Source organism: Oryzias latipes, chromosome 8, assembly GCF_002234675.1.
Source record: "Oryzias latipes chromosome 8, ASM223467v1".
Classification (NCBI taxonomy): domain Eukaryota; kingdom Metazoa; phylum Chordata; class Actinopteri; order Beloniformes; family Adrianichthyidae; genus Oryzias; species Oryzias latipes.
In genome coordinates this window covers 24,293,211-24,311,866 of record NC_019866.2, presented here as the reverse complement: position 1 = coordinate 24,311,866, position 18,656 = coordinate 24,293,211, and the positions used below count along the sequence as shown (strand labels likewise).

General features: G+C 43.3%; 1 protein-coding gene across 1 annotated transcript; it reads right to left on the bottom strand.

The window, feature by feature from the left end:
- Nucleotides 1-14,742: 14,742 nt before the first annotated feature.
- On the bottom strand, nt 14,743-17,637 carry LOC101170520 (homeobox protein Hox-B1a). Its single transcript, XM_011478648.3, has 2 exons — nt 16,044-17,637; nt 14,743-15,196 (listed from the first exon to the last, which is right to left on the bottom strand). Exons 1-2 carry the CDS (start codon nt 16,882-16,884, stop codon nt 14,853-14,855), a joined length of 1,185 nt encoding a protein of 394 aa, XP_011476950.1. The 5' UTR covers nt 16,885-17,637; the 3' UTR covers nt 14,743-14,852.
- Nucleotides 17,638-18,656: the final 1,019 nt, after the last annotated feature.

Sequence of the window (18,656 nt, the reverse complement as noted above, 5' to 3'; positions counted from 1 at the left end):
GACATATAAGGAATGTGGGCGTGGTTAGCATAAAACCACTGTTGCTAAGGACGACAAAAAGTTTACTTTTACCGATTTGTCCGAAACTGACGTCAATCTGTTCGTCCTCCCGAGGGGACCAAAACATAAAATGGTTGCTATGGAGATAAAATCAACAGAAAAGCCGCCATTTTGGAAAAAGTGGGCTTTTTAGCAACTTATGACATATAACTCTCACCAATGGAGGAATGTGTTTTTCTGAGTCAGTTGATGATGCTGATCGCTATGCTAGCAATTTTAGCCACATTAGCATAGCTAGCATAGTTAGCATAATTAGCATTTTAGGAAATGTGTTTTTTTGAGTCAGTTGATGATGCTGATCGCTATGCTAGCACTTTTAGCTATGTTAGCATAGCTAGCATAGTTAGCATAATTAGCATTTTAGGTAATGTGTTTTTCTGAGTCAGTTGAAGATGCTGATTGCTATGCTAGCACTTTTAGCCACATTAGCATAGTTAGCATAGTTAGCATAATTAGCATTTTAGGTAATGTGTTTTTCTGAGTCAGTTGATGATGCTGATCGCTATGCTAGCACTTTTAGCCACATTAGCACAGCTAGCATAGTTAGCATAATTAGCATTTTTGGAAATGTGTTTTTTTGAGTCAGTTGATGATGCTAATCGCAATGCTAGCTCATTTAGGCACATTGGCATAGCTAGCATAGTTAGCATAATTAGCATTTTAGGAAATGTGTTTTTCTGAGAGAGTTGATTATGCTGATCGCTATGCTAGGACTTTTAGTCACATTAGCATAGTTAGCATAGTTAGCATTATGAGCAAATACAGCCTTGATTAGCTTTTAATTTGTGGGCGGTGAGGGCGGAGAGGGCCGCGGTAGTGCGTAGAGTTGGGCGTGGAAGGCGGGTTGCGTCTGCGGGCCATACAACGCCGCTTGCGGCTTTAATTATAAATATGTTTAATTATCCTAAGTTTGATTAGTTATTGTACGAACTGATGATTGTAATGTTTTTGTGTATTCTTATTTGATTGCTTGAAATAAACCATTTCAAATCAAATTAAAGACAATCTCCTATTTTCTAGTGGCGATGTTGGACCAATGAGTTTGTCCTTCTCAAAGATGAAGTGACCTTTGCGTGCTCCCACCAGAACCATCTCAGTACCCAGACCCAAACATCAGAACATAAGTGATGCCAATAAGGGACCTGCTAATGGTGAAAATCTGCGGCAATAGATGCCTGAAGACTGCTGTCAGCAGAATCGATTTATCGTCTGATCTTTCAAAAAGTAGACATTTTATAAGGACTTTAGAGTCACTATTATTGCCCCTCCCACTCATTGGCGTTCAACTCGTTCCTCCCCCTTCCAGATAACCCCAGTGGTGATTACGACATGACCTTTCTCTGCTCCCTCTTGGCCCAAATACAAAACGTCCATGGAATAAATCACAAGCTCAGGTTTCAACCATGTGGATTCACATCTGCTCACAGCAGCCTGTTCTCCGAGCAATGCTGCAGCATCGGCTTCAAAGCTGGAGGTGACTTTTAAAACCTGCAGAGAAAAGTGTTTTCATCTGAGGAAGCAGTGTGACTCCAACAGAGAGAGAAACTGTCTGCTCGTCCCCTTTGTGCTCAGGAAAAAGGATCGGTTTGCGATGTCTCAGGTGACAGCAGAGGAGATTTCAGCAAGACGGAGGAACAATTGCAAACACATCATCCAGACAAAGCATAAATGTCAGATCAAACGTTTGCATAGGTGTGGCCTCCCAGTCAGCTGATGTTTGAAGAGAGAGGATTGACTCTGCAGCTTTCTGCACAGAAAAGTTACCCAGAAGGCCTTTATCCCTACTGAGCACATTTTGGGGACCAGCAACAAGAATAAACCCCTTAAAGACTCCACTCCAAGGAAAATGGTGGTTTTGCTGTTTTTAACAAGTCCTTGCAGCATTTTTCTAAAGATGGAGCACATTTATAAAAAAAAATGTTTTCTTTATTCAAATTGTGGTAAATCAGGAGCAGACAAAAAATGTAGCAGGCCAAAAGCTTCCTGCTCTGCTCCATTCTGATGCATCCACTGTCTGACCAATAGATCCATTAACGTCTTTGTTTTCCTCGTCTGACCTGGAATCTGGATCAGAACTAAGATTAAGATCAACTTTATTAATACCTGTAGGGACATTCAGTAAAAACTGTACGGCTGGATAGCTATGATTTTGCTCGCCATTTTTGTTCCACCACTAATGTTAGGCCTGGGTTGTGAGGGGAGAGCGTGTACACAAAGGAATCATGGGAAATCAGTGCTGGCTTACTTCCATGCCAGTAGTCCCAGCCACAACTCAGAGGAGAATTTGAAAACAGATCAAAAGATGATCGCAGTGAGACATTAATCGGAAAATACCATGGAATTTTTATTCATTATTGGTAATTTAACATTTTAAAAAGATGGTTGACAGCAGATGATGATTCTAATACAGGAATCCCTATTTCAGTCCACCTGAACAGACTTTGATCATCTCTGTCATCACCAAGTATGAATGACTAGTGAATAAATAATGGACATAATGTAAGAACTATGAACATCTGGAAAAGCGCAGATAAATCTAATTCATTGTTATTATTGTCATTATGATTATCTTTTGACCTATTGACATTCTCATTGGTCCTTTAATTGTGATTATGCCTTTTTTTTAGCCTAAATCAAAAACTACCATTTTCTAGGACACATATTCTGCAGAGGAGTTCATCAGAAAAATTCACCTCTGTGTTGTGGGGGGGACTGTTGGCGGGGAGCAGGGATCTTGCAGCCCTTGTAGCTTCTGTGCTACCTCTACAAGCTTTTTTCAACAGCATATCGATCTGCTCCTGATTCACATCAATTTAAATATAGAAATGCTGAATTTTCTTTATATATGTCCATGTTAAAAAACGAACCAAAAAGGCCGTTTACCTTGGAGTGGGTTTTTATCACAGTCTCATCGCTGCTGCTTCTTCAGTCTTTGCTGCACACATAAACTGTGGGTGACTGAAGTTTTTTCATGACCGTTTGATTGAATTTGTGTTGCTGTCGTGACGCGGTTTGTGTCAGAGCTGCTGTGAGAAGCATGTCTGCTTTCTGCATGCAGCTGAGCTGAGGTCCGATAACCCACTGCACTGACAGTGTGCACAGACACACCGCCTTAGTAACGAGCTGGGTCAGGTGTTGTGGAGTGAAATGTCAAGAATCTCTTGGCCCAACCTCGCTGTGACCCCCGGAGAGGTCAACAAAGGTCAAGGAAACCCGAGTCTCAGGAGCTGAACTATCTCTGGATCCACACGTGTGCGCGCACACACATTCACACCCACACTCCCCATCCAGATGGAGTTCAGTGGTGACGCCATCACAACAGGGTGTCAAGTCAAGCCTTGAGAGAGAACAGACAGCCTGAGGAAAGCTTGGGGAACATTTGCAGCTTTCAGCCTCTTGGAACTGACACACAGATGCACAACAGCATGGAGGACTCAGGCTACAGGCTGAAGATGCAGGAACCGCCAGCATCAATACATTTGTTGGAGTGCACATTAGAACACACAAGGAGAAACGGCCTGACTGAGGAGAAAAAAAGGTGCTCTGATTGCATCTTTATAGCAGGGGTCTGCAACCTGATGCTCCAGTCTAGAGCTCTTTAGTCCCTCCATTGTGGCTCTATGGTTTTGATCAAAGAAACACAAAATGTTTTACATTTTTTACAAATAACTGTGCAGTACAAAGTAAGTAGCAAAGTACAAAAAAGTAAACTGACTAAAACTGTATTCAGTTCATTCACAAACAGCTGAAGGACGGTACGCATCGGAAGTCGAACTAAAACATTTTGACAGATATTTATGCATCATGTCCTACAGAAAATCAGGCGGAGGTCAGTAATTATGGGGAGGATTTTTAATTTCTGAACACATTCAGAGGCTTTGAACTTTGACTTAAGGTTAAGAAAATATAAGGTTCCTTCTATTAGCTCTGATTTAAATTTGATTTGTGAGATTCACAGATTTCTGGTAGCGATACACCACAAACAGTAAAATAACAGTACCAAAATTAAACTACAACTAACTAAAACTGTGTTCAGTTCATTCACAAACAGATTTTGTGCATATATATATATACACCAAGACATGAATACAAATCAACAGCTTATTTTTGTTCTACCAGATTGTTGTCGTGAGAAATCGACACAAATGGCTCTTTAAGTGTTGAAGGTTGCAGAACCCTGTTTTCTGCTGAGATTCCACCATCTGACCTGCATCTGTCTGTCATATAAAAAAACAGACCGTTTTGTTGAGCTTTCATGCGTTTGCATCTGTTTAAATTTTGTTTTTTTCTCGTCTCTTTGGTCACAAGTATGCTCTTTAGCTCTGCTTTCAGTAAAGAATGAACCAATAAGGACAGAACTGTAAATCCTAATGTTTTCATCATAGTGGTCCAGCAATTAACTTGTATGCTTCCCTCCACCTGCAACTCACAGTTTCTCTCTGCTGTTTTAAGTGTTTCTGTTTAGAAGCATTAATTCATTTGCTCTGCAAATGTCATTGTTCAACCGCTAGCTCCTCCCAAAGTCCAAAGGTTATGCTTCCATGGTCTTGGTCATCATTTTAAAAGACTAAATCTAAAAACGTGTGCGGTTTTTCAAGAAATTTTTTCTGCAGAGTGGCAGTAGTTTATTAGAAATTCACCTCACAACTCAGGTTGTGAGGTGAATTTGACCTGAGTGGAGCAACAAAAATGGCAGCAATATCAGAGCTATCCAGCCGTACAGTTTAGATTCAGATTCCAGCTCAGACCAGGAAACAAAGACGTTCATGGATCCAGTCATCTAGAAGGGGATGCATCAGAGCGGAGCAGGGAGAGTTTGGCCCACCCATTTCACCTGCTGCGTCCAACTGGAAGCCTTTTTTTGAACGGCAGGTTTTTATCTGCACTTAATCCATCAGAATATGAATAAATAAATGCTCAGAAACTCAGATTTAATCTTAAAGTATGTTATATATGTCCTCCCTCGTAGAATGCCACATGAACATGTTAAAAACAATAAAAACATTGTTTTCATCAATTAAACAAAACAGTTTGGCACAGTGCAGCCCTACTCAATATAGTATCTTTTTCCTTTTTTAAGTACATTCAGTTATCAGACATTAAAAACATAGATCAAACAATGTTTTTCCTTGTTTCTTTTGACTGTTTTGAGTTGTGTAAAGCAAAAAGGAAGTGGGTCTGAAATGACTGCACTGACCCTGCTGGTGGCCCGATTTAAAGAGTCACGCAAGCATGAGCCACGTCCGTGATGAAGGTGAGGACTGAGGACCAAGCTCGGTTACACACAGACTGACTCCTGCAAACCCGCATTTATCCAAAGATGCCATGTCCAAGGGAGGACACACAGGAGGCCATGAAATGTGTGACAACTGCGGAGGTTAACGAGTTAGCCGTCAACACTTAAGACTTGAGCAGAAGACAAAAGAAGGAACTGAGCAGTGACTCACACAGAAGAGTTGGAAAACCTGGGAAGTGGACCCTCAACCTGACCTGGCCACCTTGTAGAAGCACACAGGGATGACAAAATGACTCCATCATGTGTCCGGTCCAGCCATAAAAAGAGGATGAACTGCTCCAAGCAGGACAGACCACCCCAAGCTGCGGTAACACTGATAACCAACAGGAGGGATGAAAGGTGTCGCTCAGGTCTGTGATGGTGTCATCACCAACGCTGGTCCTGTTCCGCAGGTGCAGCCGGGGGCCGCCCGGGTCCCTGAGGTTATTCAAAAGAAACTGAAACCTGTCATTGATAATCTGTGCTTTTGACCTCATTGTCTGCAGACAAAAAAAGAATAACAGAGACAGACATGATGCAGTCACCTCAGTTCAGAGACACCAAGTCATAAAACTGCCAACAAAAACCGTGCTCGGGTCTCTGTGCTGCAGGCAGCCTTTGACCTTTAAGGCCTCATTTCCATTTCAGTTTTATTTCTCTAAAACTAAACTCTAGTAACTTTTTCTGATGTTACCCGGTTGTTTTGGTCATCCAACCTTCTGTCAATAGAAGCATAGAAGCAGCTGTAGAACAGGTTTCACTGCAGACCAGCTTTTTCCCCTGGAACCATCTGATCCAGACGTACGTGAACCTCAAGGCCTGCAAGGATTGTTCCATTTGTGAGATCTTTTAAGCTGCTCATTTATACCAGCTATTTCATCAGATTTTGGACAAACAGGATTCATTATTTTCTTGGTCACTTCTGCTTGTGGCTTGCATAGACTAGGGCAGCCATGGTGTAGCGGTAGGGCGGTCAATCTATGATCGTAAGATTACAGGTTCGATTCCTGCCTTGCACACCCATGAGTGCAACACTGGCTGGCACCAGTGTTTGGCAGTGGAGCCGCCACCAGTGTGTGACTGGGTGAATGGGACTGTGACTGCTACACAAATACACGCCATTTACCATTTTACTTGAAGTTGCAAAAACCCTCCATGGACTCAGACAAGCCAAAATCCCACAAGACCCCGGTTCGATTGCCTGAGACTGAGGCTTTAATTGATCATTAAACTTTGTCGTTTTTATCATTCATTTTCATTAAATTTACTCAAATCTACCTGTTCACCTTTTCCAGCAGCTGGATGGTTTAGTTGGTTAGGGGTACAAGTGGCACATGTGAAAACGGTCCAATTCCCAGGGGGCGCGATGAGCTTCATCCAGTGTGGGTCCCTTCACGCTACTGCCTAACTATGTAGCCACAGAAGGGCCCCAGTCTGGTCCACCTGTGCCGGTCTCCAGCCCAGATAAAATACAAGGTTGCGTCAGACAGCGTCAATCGCCGTGAAAATCTCTGCCAAACCACCTGTGAGAATCAGTGGTGACCCCTGAAGGGACATGCCAAAAGTTGAACAACAACATTTTCTCCCTGAACATCCGTTTATCTTATTATTTCTTTCATTATAACAAAACACTCCTAGCTTACTGGAATTGTAAAAAGGAAATTCCTTCATTTCTAAACCTGTTTTGTTCCTTTCGGGGTCACGGGGCTGCCAGAACCTATCCCAGCTACTCGTGGGTGAGGGTGGGGTAGACACTGGACAGGTCCCTCATACACACTCGCATTCACAACTTTAGAGTAACCGGGGCCTCTCGGTGTGGAGTTAGCATATTCTCCCAGTGCATGTGTGGGTTTTCTCCGGGGACTCCGGCTTCCTCCCACCGTCTAAAAACATGCTTCATAAGTTCATTGGTTACTCTAAATTGCCCCTAGGTGTGAGTGTGAGTGTGCATGGGTGTGTGGGTGGGTGTGTGACAGACTGGCGACCTGTCCAGGATGTCCCCAGCCTTCACCCGCCTGTGGCCGGGATAGGCTCCAGCAGCCCCGTAAGAACAAAACGGGTTTAGAAGATGAATGAATAAATACAACTGAACTGAATTGCTCAGTGCATCAATGTTTGTGACTGTTTTAACGTAACAGGACCTGCTCCAACGGCCAAACCAGAAATCACCAAAACAACTTTTAGCTCTCCGTTTTATGACTTGATTCATTTGGTGTTTGGAACAGGCGTGTGACGAGCTGAAAGAAGACAGAATGTGTTCCTCTGTTGACTTTTGCTTCTACAGTCCACATTCATCTTCATTAGATGTTCTGGCAGAAGACACAGCGTCATGATGTTACTACTGTTACATAGCTGATGTAATTACTGTGATCTGTCCAGTTGACATGAAGGATGGCCGCCAGGTTAGAGACCAATGTTCTGAACCCAGAGCAGAATGCTAGCCGGTGGTTTAGAGACAAAACCCGTCAGATTTTAAAGGTCTAACTAACATGAACTTTTTAACATTAACATGATATGATCGGATGTTCAACAACTGTCTGCACAAAACAGCCGATTGTGTGTGTGTGTTTGCTATAGTGTGCATGCTTCTTGTCACCTCTTTGGTGTTTCTCCTCATGGTTGTGCTTCTGCACTGATGGAGGGTCGATGTTTTGTAGCTTTTCCTGTGTTCTTGTTTCACCTGTCTTTTTCTTAAACACACACACACACAAACACACACACACACAAACAGACACGCACAGTGCTGAAAGAAAACAGCACAATAGCTTGTTTATCTCGGGCTAACACAGCATGTGTGTGGAGAGGACACTGGGTCAGAGGATATGCAGCGTTAGCAAAGGCAAACAGTCATGGCTGTTCGGACTTGTCTCATAAAGAGCGCACCACTTGAAACTGCTTTAAAGTTTAAAACATTTTTGTAATTCGATTTTAGAAAAATGTTGACAGCGTGACGCTCTGCAAACGTGCCCTGTCCTTAAAATCCTTTTTTAAAAATTCAGTTGCATTTTCAGACTTTTTCCTTCTTGTGGAAGAGCAGGAATGTCTGGCCTGATAACCTCCTGTGCCCCATTCCCTCTTTGACCTCTGACCTCAACAGTTCAGTCTGCTGACAAGCACATTTCCAAAAGTGACAGAAACCATTTTTTGAGTTTGGTTCATGACCTTTCGACTCACTGGTTTTTCTTGGTATTTCTTAAACACAAAATTTCCAGGATGGCGGCCCCAGTTAGAGAAAAACATTGGATTACACTTTGCTTTGAGTTTTTCAGAAAAAATCTGCGTTTTCGTGTCTCCCTGGGGTTTGGGGATGTGTGGTGTGAAGGGTTTTAAATGTCAGAAGCTGCATCCAGTAAAACTGCTCCGTTCTGAACATCCGTTTATCTTATTATTTCTTTCATTATAACGAAACACTCCTAGCTTACTGGAATTGTAAAAAGGAAATTCCTTCATTTCTAAACCTGTTTTGTTCCTTTCGGGGTCACGGGGCTGCCAGAACCTATCCCAGCTACTCGTGGGTGAGGGTGGGGTAGACACTGGACAGGTCCCTCATACACACTCGCATTCACAACTTTAGAGTAACCGATGAAGCATGTTTTCAGAGTCGTGCATGCTTGAGGAGAACATGTAAACTCCACACCGAGAGGCCCCCATTGGTGTTCTGTGTGAAGTCCCCCCAACCGGGACTTGAGCTGGGGCCGCAAGGCAAGAGCGCTAACTACTGCGCCACCGTGTTTATTAAAAGGAAATAAAAATTAAGAGTAGAAGTAAGTAGTAATCTTCTGGTCAGTCAGGTCAGGTCACAGTGGTAAACTTTAAAGAACTTCTACCAAATTTAGGTTAATAGTTTTTCCACTCTGCTGCTGTGGAGCATGCAGAATGCATCAACATTGCTGAGTCAGCGGCGATCTTTGTGCTGAGGCACATCAGTCCGGGGGACGGCAGAACTTTATGAGTAGAGACGGTTTTCGGGTTTAACTATAGAAGTTAATTTCCCAGGACGGTCTTTAAAAGAATCAGGATCTATAGACTGCAGAGCTGCAGAGCTGCAGCTGAGATTCTGTAGGTTTCAGTGAGAACGTAAAAAGGTTTAATTGATTATTAATAAGTTATTTGGTTAAAGTTTTCTGATAAACATTTCTGGGGGAAAAACTATGTAGTTTGACTCTGTAAAGTTACAAACTAAAAGTTTCCATAGCTTCATTGGTAACCAAGTTTTTAAATGCATTAATAAGCGGATAATAGATGTTTGAAAGGTTATATGGAGGTCGTGCATTTTTAAGGTCTGAAGGATGTGGCTGTGGCTGATTTCAGGGTCTTAGTGGGGAAATGTAGCCATGTTGATTCATGCAGGGCTTGAATCTACTAAACTGCTGGAATTCATCCTGCTAATAAGTTTGAAGTGGTTGAACTCAGATTTATCTTGAAAAGCGTATTTGTTGTCAACTGACTGTTTGTCCCTTTTAATCACTTGTGTCTCTAGCTTCTTTATCAACCTCTGATGCTCCGCCCACTGTGATGTCACATTCCTCTCGATTGGTCATCTTGACCAGTAAAATCATCAACTCTCTTACATTTCAAAGATGCGACTCACTGCCATCTGTGCACAGAAGCACATTGGGGTGATTAGTTAAAGTACAGATAAAATTATGTAAAGTCAATTTGCTAGCAAAGAACGCAAAAATGGCTGCAGTTGATGTGAAGGCTTTGCTAACAGTCAATCAGCGACAAGCATGACTGAAGGAAGACAGCCTTCTTGTGTGTTTGGATTTAAAGGAGAATGTTCCAGCATTTCAGCCTTTCCTTTCTTTGAAGAGAAACACCAATACCTGCTTAAGTACATTCATACAAAAGCAACTTTTACCCTAAACATTTGAGACAGATGTTTATATCCTGAACAAAAATATGTTTTTTCATCAGAGGCTTGCTGGACACTGTTGCATTTAACAACATGGGGGTTATTTTTGGTCAAAATGTGAGTTTTGTGTCCATTGGCTCCATGCAGCAGATTCCAAAATCTAATCCCAAGGAAGGGGGCTCTTTTGTTTCTGTTGGTGATCACAAATCAGATCAAATGTATGCAGACGACCCTCTGCTTAATGTAGCTCCGTCCCCAAACCACCATGAACCACCAGACTCTGCTGTTGCTTAGAGCATTTAAAGTCCTGGATGCTGTGAAACTTGCTTTAGTTCAACAATGACTGACAAAAGTTTCTGTTTTTGGAAACAACAAGGAAAGAATGAATTTAAGTAAAGAGCTGATTCCGGTAGGTGCATTTAGCACCACTAGAGGGCACAGAAGTGAAGTTCAACATGCGGCTTTGAGACAGATAAATGAATTATTCCTAATAATGATCAACACCAAAATCCACTAATGTAGGAAAACATTAAAAACCTCATGGTAAAGGGGGGGCCGGGGGGCGCCCCGCCCCCACCCACAGCTGGAGAAACTCCTGTGATGCTTTTTGCACCAAGAAAAGGGACACCCAGTGACACAAAAACACAAAGCTGGGTGACGAACGATGCAAACACAGCAAAAGGAGGAGAACCTCCCCCCCAGCTTCAATAGGAGACAAACCTTGACTCCTGCTTACAGAAGATAAATATATATATATTTAAAAACTGTTAAAACCCTCAAAACAACACAAACCGACCAGAAAGCACCAAACAAAGGTCAGTTCTAACCCCCCTGCCACATGCCTGTCAGTTGTAGCCCAGGATTGACCTAACACATACTGCCGAGTGTCTGCATCTCTGTGAAAATCTTTGAGTTGTCTCCATGTCTGAAAGGCGTTAAACAAGTAAAACTGCCTTGGCTCGTTCAGCAGGATTGTTTGCAGAGGTGGCAGAACCAAATTTTGATTGCGGGGGCTTTGAACTCTGTCAAAAGTGCAGAAATGCTGCGATGGAGGAATAAGGATGGAATAAGGAGGTGAATCTGTTGACGGATATGCAGAGAGGTTTCTGAATGGATTCTGCTTGTCCCAGTGGACACTAGGCTTGAAGTCAAAGAATCACAACACCACCCTGTTAAAAAGCCTTTGGAAACCGAGCCAATTTCTGGTCTGAAGTTCAGAGAACAAAGCTCAAATGTGAACGAGGACCTGCCGGTCTCCAGTAACAGACATGTTGCTGCAAGGAAACTGGGAGACTGTGCAAACTGTAAAAAAAAGATGTTGTCTCATGCTTGAGTTGTGCTAAAATTCCAGGAGACACTGAAAACAGAAAAAAGCTCCACAGAGAGGAGACCTCATGGGGGGGGGGGGGGGGGGGACCTTGGACCTTAATTGTTCAGTTAGTTGCTGTCCTCCGGTTTTCAGGGTGAGCGACAGGTTTGTGTGCTCTGTGGAGCGACAGGTGTTGAGTGAGCTTGCCACCCAGGTTCCAGGACAGTCCTGCCTGCACCAGCCGAGAGGCGATGAAGATGAGCAGGAGGAAGAGAGTGTTTACATGTTTAGGAATCCCGGAGGTTCTCCAGAGGTCAACAGGCTGAAAAAATGACTCCTGGACCTGCTGATCTGTTTGAAAAAAAAAACCCTGAAGCGTCCTGAAAACAAAACGAGCCAGCTTTGGCTCAGGACTCAGGGTCAGAAGTGTTGGGTCTTTATTAGTTCAGGGTAACATGAACTTTTAGTAATGACGGTTCAATTCTTTAATCGGGTTAAGAACTGGAGAAGTACTGCAGTATTGAACTTTTACAAAAGAAACCTTGAAACCTATTGTTGCCTTTTTTTAATGAATAGATGTGTGCAGAGACAGAAAGTGGAGCACACAGATGTGTGGTGAACCTTATCAAACACACACATTGATGCTGATGGCATACAGGCTTTAAGGCATATTTGCTTGAAAAATGAATTTAAAAAAAGGACTGAGTCACATTTCCAGCTCTGGAAAAATTGTTACGTTTTTAAATTACAATTTGATTTGTTTTGTTTCGTTAAATCTGATGATCTGATCCAATCTGGTCTGGTCTGGTGCGGTCTGGTCCATCCAGTCTGGACCTCTCCTGGGGGGTATTCCAGAAAGCAGGTTATGCTAGTTACCACGGTAAGTTTGAGGCTAAGGAAGTTGATAACCTCAGCTTTGGGTTCCAGAAATGGAGGTATGTTTCAGGGTATGTCAAGTTGCCATGGCAACTCATGCTCTGAACATAACCTGGTCTGGAGCAGGTTATGTTGAAGGTTACTTTGTTTTCAGAGAGGTGAAGCAGCTTGGCGTCCCCTGATGGGAAAAGCCGAAAGAGAAAGAAGATTTGTACTGTGATATTTAATTCTTTCTGCACCATGAGTGAGAGGGAGGGAGAGGATGATAAGGTTATTTGGCACCACTAGTGCCAAGAACTGTTGCAAGTTCTAAACTTAGAGTCAGGGACATAATAACTATGTTTATGCTACATATAATCCATACTGCATCATGCATTTTAATTTTATAAAAATGAGAATATCTGCGGCCTCCTCAAACTTAGACATATGAGAGTTCAAGATGTTCAGTAATATAAAGGGAAAAACATTTAATTGAATTGGAGTAAAATGACATTTATTTAGATAAATATGTAAATTTGAGTTTTATAAACAATTATTGAGTTGGATAGATACTAAGATAAATTAAATTGAATAAATTTAACTGAATTACTTGCTACCAATTGAATTAATTTATTTAATTTGGATAAGTATATAAATAGATATCTATCAATATATATCCACCTAAATACCAGTCAGTGATAGAATAAGGCAAAATATTTACTGGCTGCAGATAAGTTGAGGGGAAAACTGTGAAACAGACCAAAGACACATTTTTTCCAACTCTGGGTCTAATGTTGATAGTTTTTAATGGGATGTTCATGCACATTTATTAAACTTTTAAGAAACGACTATGTTTGGTTTATGGTGCAAAGAAATCAATAACACATTAAAGGTTGACATACGTTTTTATTTGAGGTAGATTTATAAGTGAAAAATGGCAACGTGGCTAGAAGAGAGTTTAAGGCAGCAGGCAAGTTGGTCTGGTGGTCTAAGCCCTTTGACGCTTACATTTATTTTCAGCTAAAAAAAACACGTTTTTGTTTTCAAGCTGATGCTAAAGGAAGATAATTTTGGAGTTAAAGTGGTTTGATGCATTTTTGAATTAGGGGTTAAACAATTCCAGCTCAGATTCAGCAGAAAGCAGCCCCAACAGGAACAACCAAAACACAAAATCACTTCAACTGTTAAAATTTACCCCCAAAAGACGAAAACTGCAACTTTTCTGTTCCCATTGAAAGCACTGACAACCCACCCCATTTACCCCCCCCCCCCCACACACACACACACATACGCACACACACAACAGCCTGAGTCCAACCAACAAACAGTAAGATTCACAGTGTAGCATTGCTCTGAAAAACCATAAATAAAAGTCAAGTTCAGCACAGATGTCGCGTAAGGACCACCAGAGCAGTTGGGAGGAGCATCGGTGGACTCGGGTTTGACTTCGTCCCCTCTTAAAAATGTGTTTCTTCAGGCAGAATAAAGAAGAACCACATTCTCTGCTCTCTGCGGTTTCTGTGTAGAACTCAGTCCCTGACATATTCATCAGACACTTGCATAAAAAAGCTAATCTCTCGTTGGTCAGGAGCTTTTACAAAACTGTCAAACACGTGCATCCAGTCTTTTACAACTTTTTAAACACATTTTTAAAAAAAATGTAAAAACAAAATTACAAAAATATACAACAGCAAAAGAAATACCCCATCCAGTTAAATAGCTTTCTGGTCCACATTTATGATTCAGACATCACACAAAGATGCCAAAGTGCATCCAAAAGAAAAGCCTCAATGACACCTGAAGTCTTCTATTTGTGTCTTCTTTAGAAACAAATAAATGACAACATGAGAAAAACGTTGAACAGACAACAGCAGGTCCGTTTAATGTAAAAATCCCTCTTAAAGGTTGTCAAACAGTCCAGTGTGAACCTTCATGAAGTTATGACTTATTTATGATAAAACCTTTAGGAGCTGAAGCTCTTTCTGGAGTCTCCGCTCCACCTATGACCAGATTAAAAAACACATTTGATAAGAATGCTGCAGCTAAAGTGAAAAGCAGTCTTTCCTCAAACCTTTCTAAATCCAGGAAACTCCTGACAGAGGAGAATAGTCGTGTCACAGCTGAATGTTGATGTTTCTGAGCTCAGACCTTTTCAGGAGATCGATTTTATTTATCATCACAACTGCGATGAGCTGCTATGAGCCTGCTCCGTCAGCTTCAGCTACAACAACATACCAGGCACTTGGAGGGTCTTCATATACAGAGGGCTTCATGTCTGATTCAGATTTAAATACTGAATCAGCTTAAAACATTTACATCTTGACTTTACGTTGGATTTAATGTCTGCTGCCCCCCCCCCCCCCCCTGTAAATTGGACTTATTAAGACGTAAAAGGCATTTGAGACCCACCGCTGGGAACTATGTTCAGACTGAAGCGGTATGAGGCCCGTGCTCGTGGGTGCTGCATCATGTCAGGATGATGAAAACAGGGCCGCACACTACGTTTCTGAGCTCGGGGACGCGCCTGGAGACGTGGACAGGGAGGACTGGTCCGTGTCCTCCGCCTCCTTGGTGAAGCCGCCACAGGTATCTGAGCACGAGGACGACGAAGATGCGCGCGCACTGGCCCCCTCCCTCTCGCGCTTCTTCTGCTTCATGCGTCTGTTCTGGAACCATATTTTCACCTGCGTCTCGTTCAGCTCGAGTGTGGCGGCGATTTCCACGCGCCGCGCGCGCGTCAGGTACTTGCTGAAGTGGAACTCCTTCTCCAGCTCCGTCAGCTGGCGCGTGGTGAAGTTGGTGCGCATGGCGCTGTTGTGCGCGCCAAAGTCGGACACTTTAACTGCGGACAGAGATGAAGGGAGAGACATGTTTTAAAATCTGTTTCAAAATCTGCAACCATTACGCACGTGCGCATGATGAGGGGCCGCGAGGCCTCCGGCATGTGGTAATTAAAGGTTAAAACTGCGCATAATTTTGAATGTAGTTGGATTTATATATTTTTATGTTATTATTGTACTTTTTACATCAAACCCCAAATAAAAAAGTATCACAAAAAAGATTTTGTTTTAAAGTTTTTGTAATTTATTTCAATGACTTTAAAAATAAAATAAAATAAAAACAAAGCGAGTGAATGTTTGTTCAAGATGGACTGGAGGAACAGGAGATCAGATGTCGGGTTGGCGGTGGGGGGTAGATCTATAGATCCAATCCCAGCCTGCTGATAAAACCATTTTTTTCTTATTAAATGCATGTTTCTGTTTTTGGTCTGTTCTAAGATCAATACTAGCTTTTATTTTGTTTTGTTTTTAACCAACTTTCGAAATTACAAAAAAATTAATTTACTTCAAGGCCTTCATTCAGTACTGGAATGCGTGAAATATTTAAACGTTACGTTTAAAAACGATAAAAATGTAAAAACATTGAATTGACAAAACTACCCTCAGATCTGTGTCGAATCAAACTGCATGTCAGTGTAAAGATGAATGTTGTTCATACAGTGAAGCACATTCAGGCCTGAGGGATGAAGATAAATGAGACCAGAACGGAAGAACCGAGTCACTGGGAGATTTACATGAGAAAAGGCCGAAAAAATAAAAGCCTGCAGGAAACTTCAAGGCGTCCGTCTCGGATCTCAGGATCACGCAAATCTGGGTCTGACTTTTAAAACGACAGTTTGAAATCCTCACCTGTTTTTGGCGGATTCCTCTTCACCTTCATCCACTCGAAGGTCTGTCCCTGGCCGGCCTGCGCTTCATCCTCATCCCCTCTCCCTCGATCCTGGGACGGAGGGAGGTCTCCGTAGCCTCCTGGGTGCGGGACCGTTAGGTAGCCCATGGCGTCCAAGCCCCCACCTAACTGCTGCGGGTACTGAGAGGCGGAAGGGGTGCCCTGAGGCCCGCAGTAGGCCCCGGAAATAGAGCTGTAGCTGGAGCCGACGGCGGGGGCCGCGCTCGGGAAGGTCGGCTGCGGATAGTAGGAAGAGGCCACGGAGTCTTCCATGAAATACTGCGGGTGGATGGAATTCGCGTGGCCCGTGACAAACTCTGAGTTTGGGGGACACGCTTGTGTCGCAAAGACCCCCGTGTTGCCCCCATCCCCGCTGGAATAAGACAACAGCGCACTCTGAGGGCTTTGGTTCTGCTGCAGGTTTGCATGATGATGATGATGGTGGTGGTGGGGATGGTAGCCGTTGTACGTGTGATGATGCTGCTCCAGATGGTCTGAAGGATGCTGCGGGTCAAGGTGGCCTGCTCCTGGGTGCTCGTGGGCCCCCCCGCCCTCCACTCCGCTCCCGTACATCCTTCCTTCCGCGGTGTAGCCGCTATCTCCACCCGCCGCAGCAACCGGGATGGAGGACACATTCAGGCCCGGGTGGAGGCCGCCGGAGGTCACGGAGAAGGCATGGTGCTGCTCCAGCGGAAGGTGATGGCGCAGGGGATGAGAGTATCCGGCTTTGGGCCCAGAGTAACCCCCGGCTCCTTGTCGATTACAGATGGAGAACTCGACAAAGGAGTTCATGTTTTCCATGCAGGCCCAGGACGCTATGCTGAAGGTTCTGCACGAAGTCTCAGCAAGAATCTGGAACCCAGAGGTCCGGATCAAACTCAACGCAATCCATTTAAAATATTTACACGTTAATCAGAAAATCCGAACAAAAAAGTCCAGGAAAAACACCAAAACAAAAATTACTTTTATTCCAAACTCTATCGCTAAAAATGGGGGGAAAATCTGGTTAATCCATCAAAAAATAGATTCTCTTAACAACAAATGATCCCAAACAGGCATGAATAAATCCTCCGCTGCTGTGTCCGTGGGGGTGCGTGTCCGTGCGTGAAGGGAGAGCGGCAGTTGATAAAAGTCTTCACCTGTGCTCCGTTTTCACGTCGCCATCACCCAAAGTTTCCTCCAAATTCTGTTTTGGACTTTCTCTCTCCCTCTTTCACCCTTCTCTTCTTCTTTCTTCTTCTTCTTTTCTTCTCACCTCTGTCGCGAGTCACGTGTCTCGTCGCCTATGGTGACCGGGCCAGAAGTTGTCAGCTGGTCACGGCAGTGTTTGTGTGTGTGTGTGCGTACAGGAGGAGGGGATGGGGTCGTTTTCGGCTCAGGAGTGAAGTTGGTGCGCGCGCGCGTCAATAGTGGCGCACGCGCCTCATCCATCACTCGCAGTGACATCAGCGCGACAAAGAGACTTCAATCAAACCGGCCCATCAATCTGATATCAGCGCGGATGTGTCAGAGCGCAGAGCGGTGTGGAATAAAAGAGGAGCCGGGAGTGGAGCTGCAGCTCTCACCTCCTCCTGGCCAAGCTGCCGGAGGAAAAAGGAACGTGCGTGAGGAGGGCAGCTTCCAACCACGTGCATGGGAACAGGACTGCACCGTCCTCTCTCTGCAACAGGCCTTCTGCTCGTCCAAACCTTAAAAAGACTAAAACCAGAGATGTGAATCAAACATAAAAAAACATAATTCTGCCAGTTTAACAGAGAAACCTTTTGGGGCCTAATGTGAGACTGAGGAGTTTGCTGCGTCTGATTTGTCATCTTTAGCACCACTTTGTGCTCATCTCCTCCATCAGCTGCAGGTCTGAGGACCAAAACAAAGATCCAGTGTGACTATTTTAATCTAAGAACAGCTCAATTCTCAATGGAAGACTGCTTTCTTAAATGTACTCTTATCATTTGTGAAGTATTTATTGTTTTACATTAAATCTCATCAACTTTTCCCTCTGATTTTCTCTTTTTTTATCAGCACTGATCATTGCATTGAAGGTTATTGATCTGGCTTTATCTTCTATTTGCACATTTTGGTGCCAGAGGGTAAAAAAGAATCTGAACTTCTCACTGGGAGTTTTTCACAGTTTGCTTGGGCAGCCATGGATTTGTGATGGCTGCACGAGTGTGTGCTAATCTAATGAGTGAGCTGATCTGTTACAGCAATGAAGTTAAGCTCGACAGGAAGCCTTCTGGTTAGCTCAACCCTGCCAGTCCAGCAGGACAGGAAGCCAGGATGGCGACACAAAGCCCTGTCTGTAAGAGCGTGCACGTGAAACAATGGTCTGCCACTGTGGCCTTTGGGGATCCTTCTATCTTCTGTCTAAATACAACATTTTAGAATGAGATGTGCACAGTATTGAAGTATTCCTCTTTTTGCTTTTGTTTCTCATGAAAAGTTTTTTTTTTTAAATGTCTGCAATAAACGTTTCATCAGATATAAATTGCTCACTCTGTGCACCTCATTATTACTTGCTGCACTGAAAGATAAGTGCCTCCATTGAAGCCATCATCAATTTCTCCCCTTCAGGG

What these genes read in the sequence shown, in the direction of transcription:
- LOC101170520 (XM_011478648.3), bottom strand. Translation starts at nt 16,884, where the DNA reads ATGGAAAACATGAACTCCTTTGTCGAGTTCTCCATCTGTAATCGACAA. An exon ending in GAGGAATCCGCCAAAAACAG is followed by an intron (nt 15,197 to 16,043) that starts GTGAGGATTTCA and finishes CTCTGTCCGCAG; the next exon opens with TTAAAGTGTCCGACTTTGGC.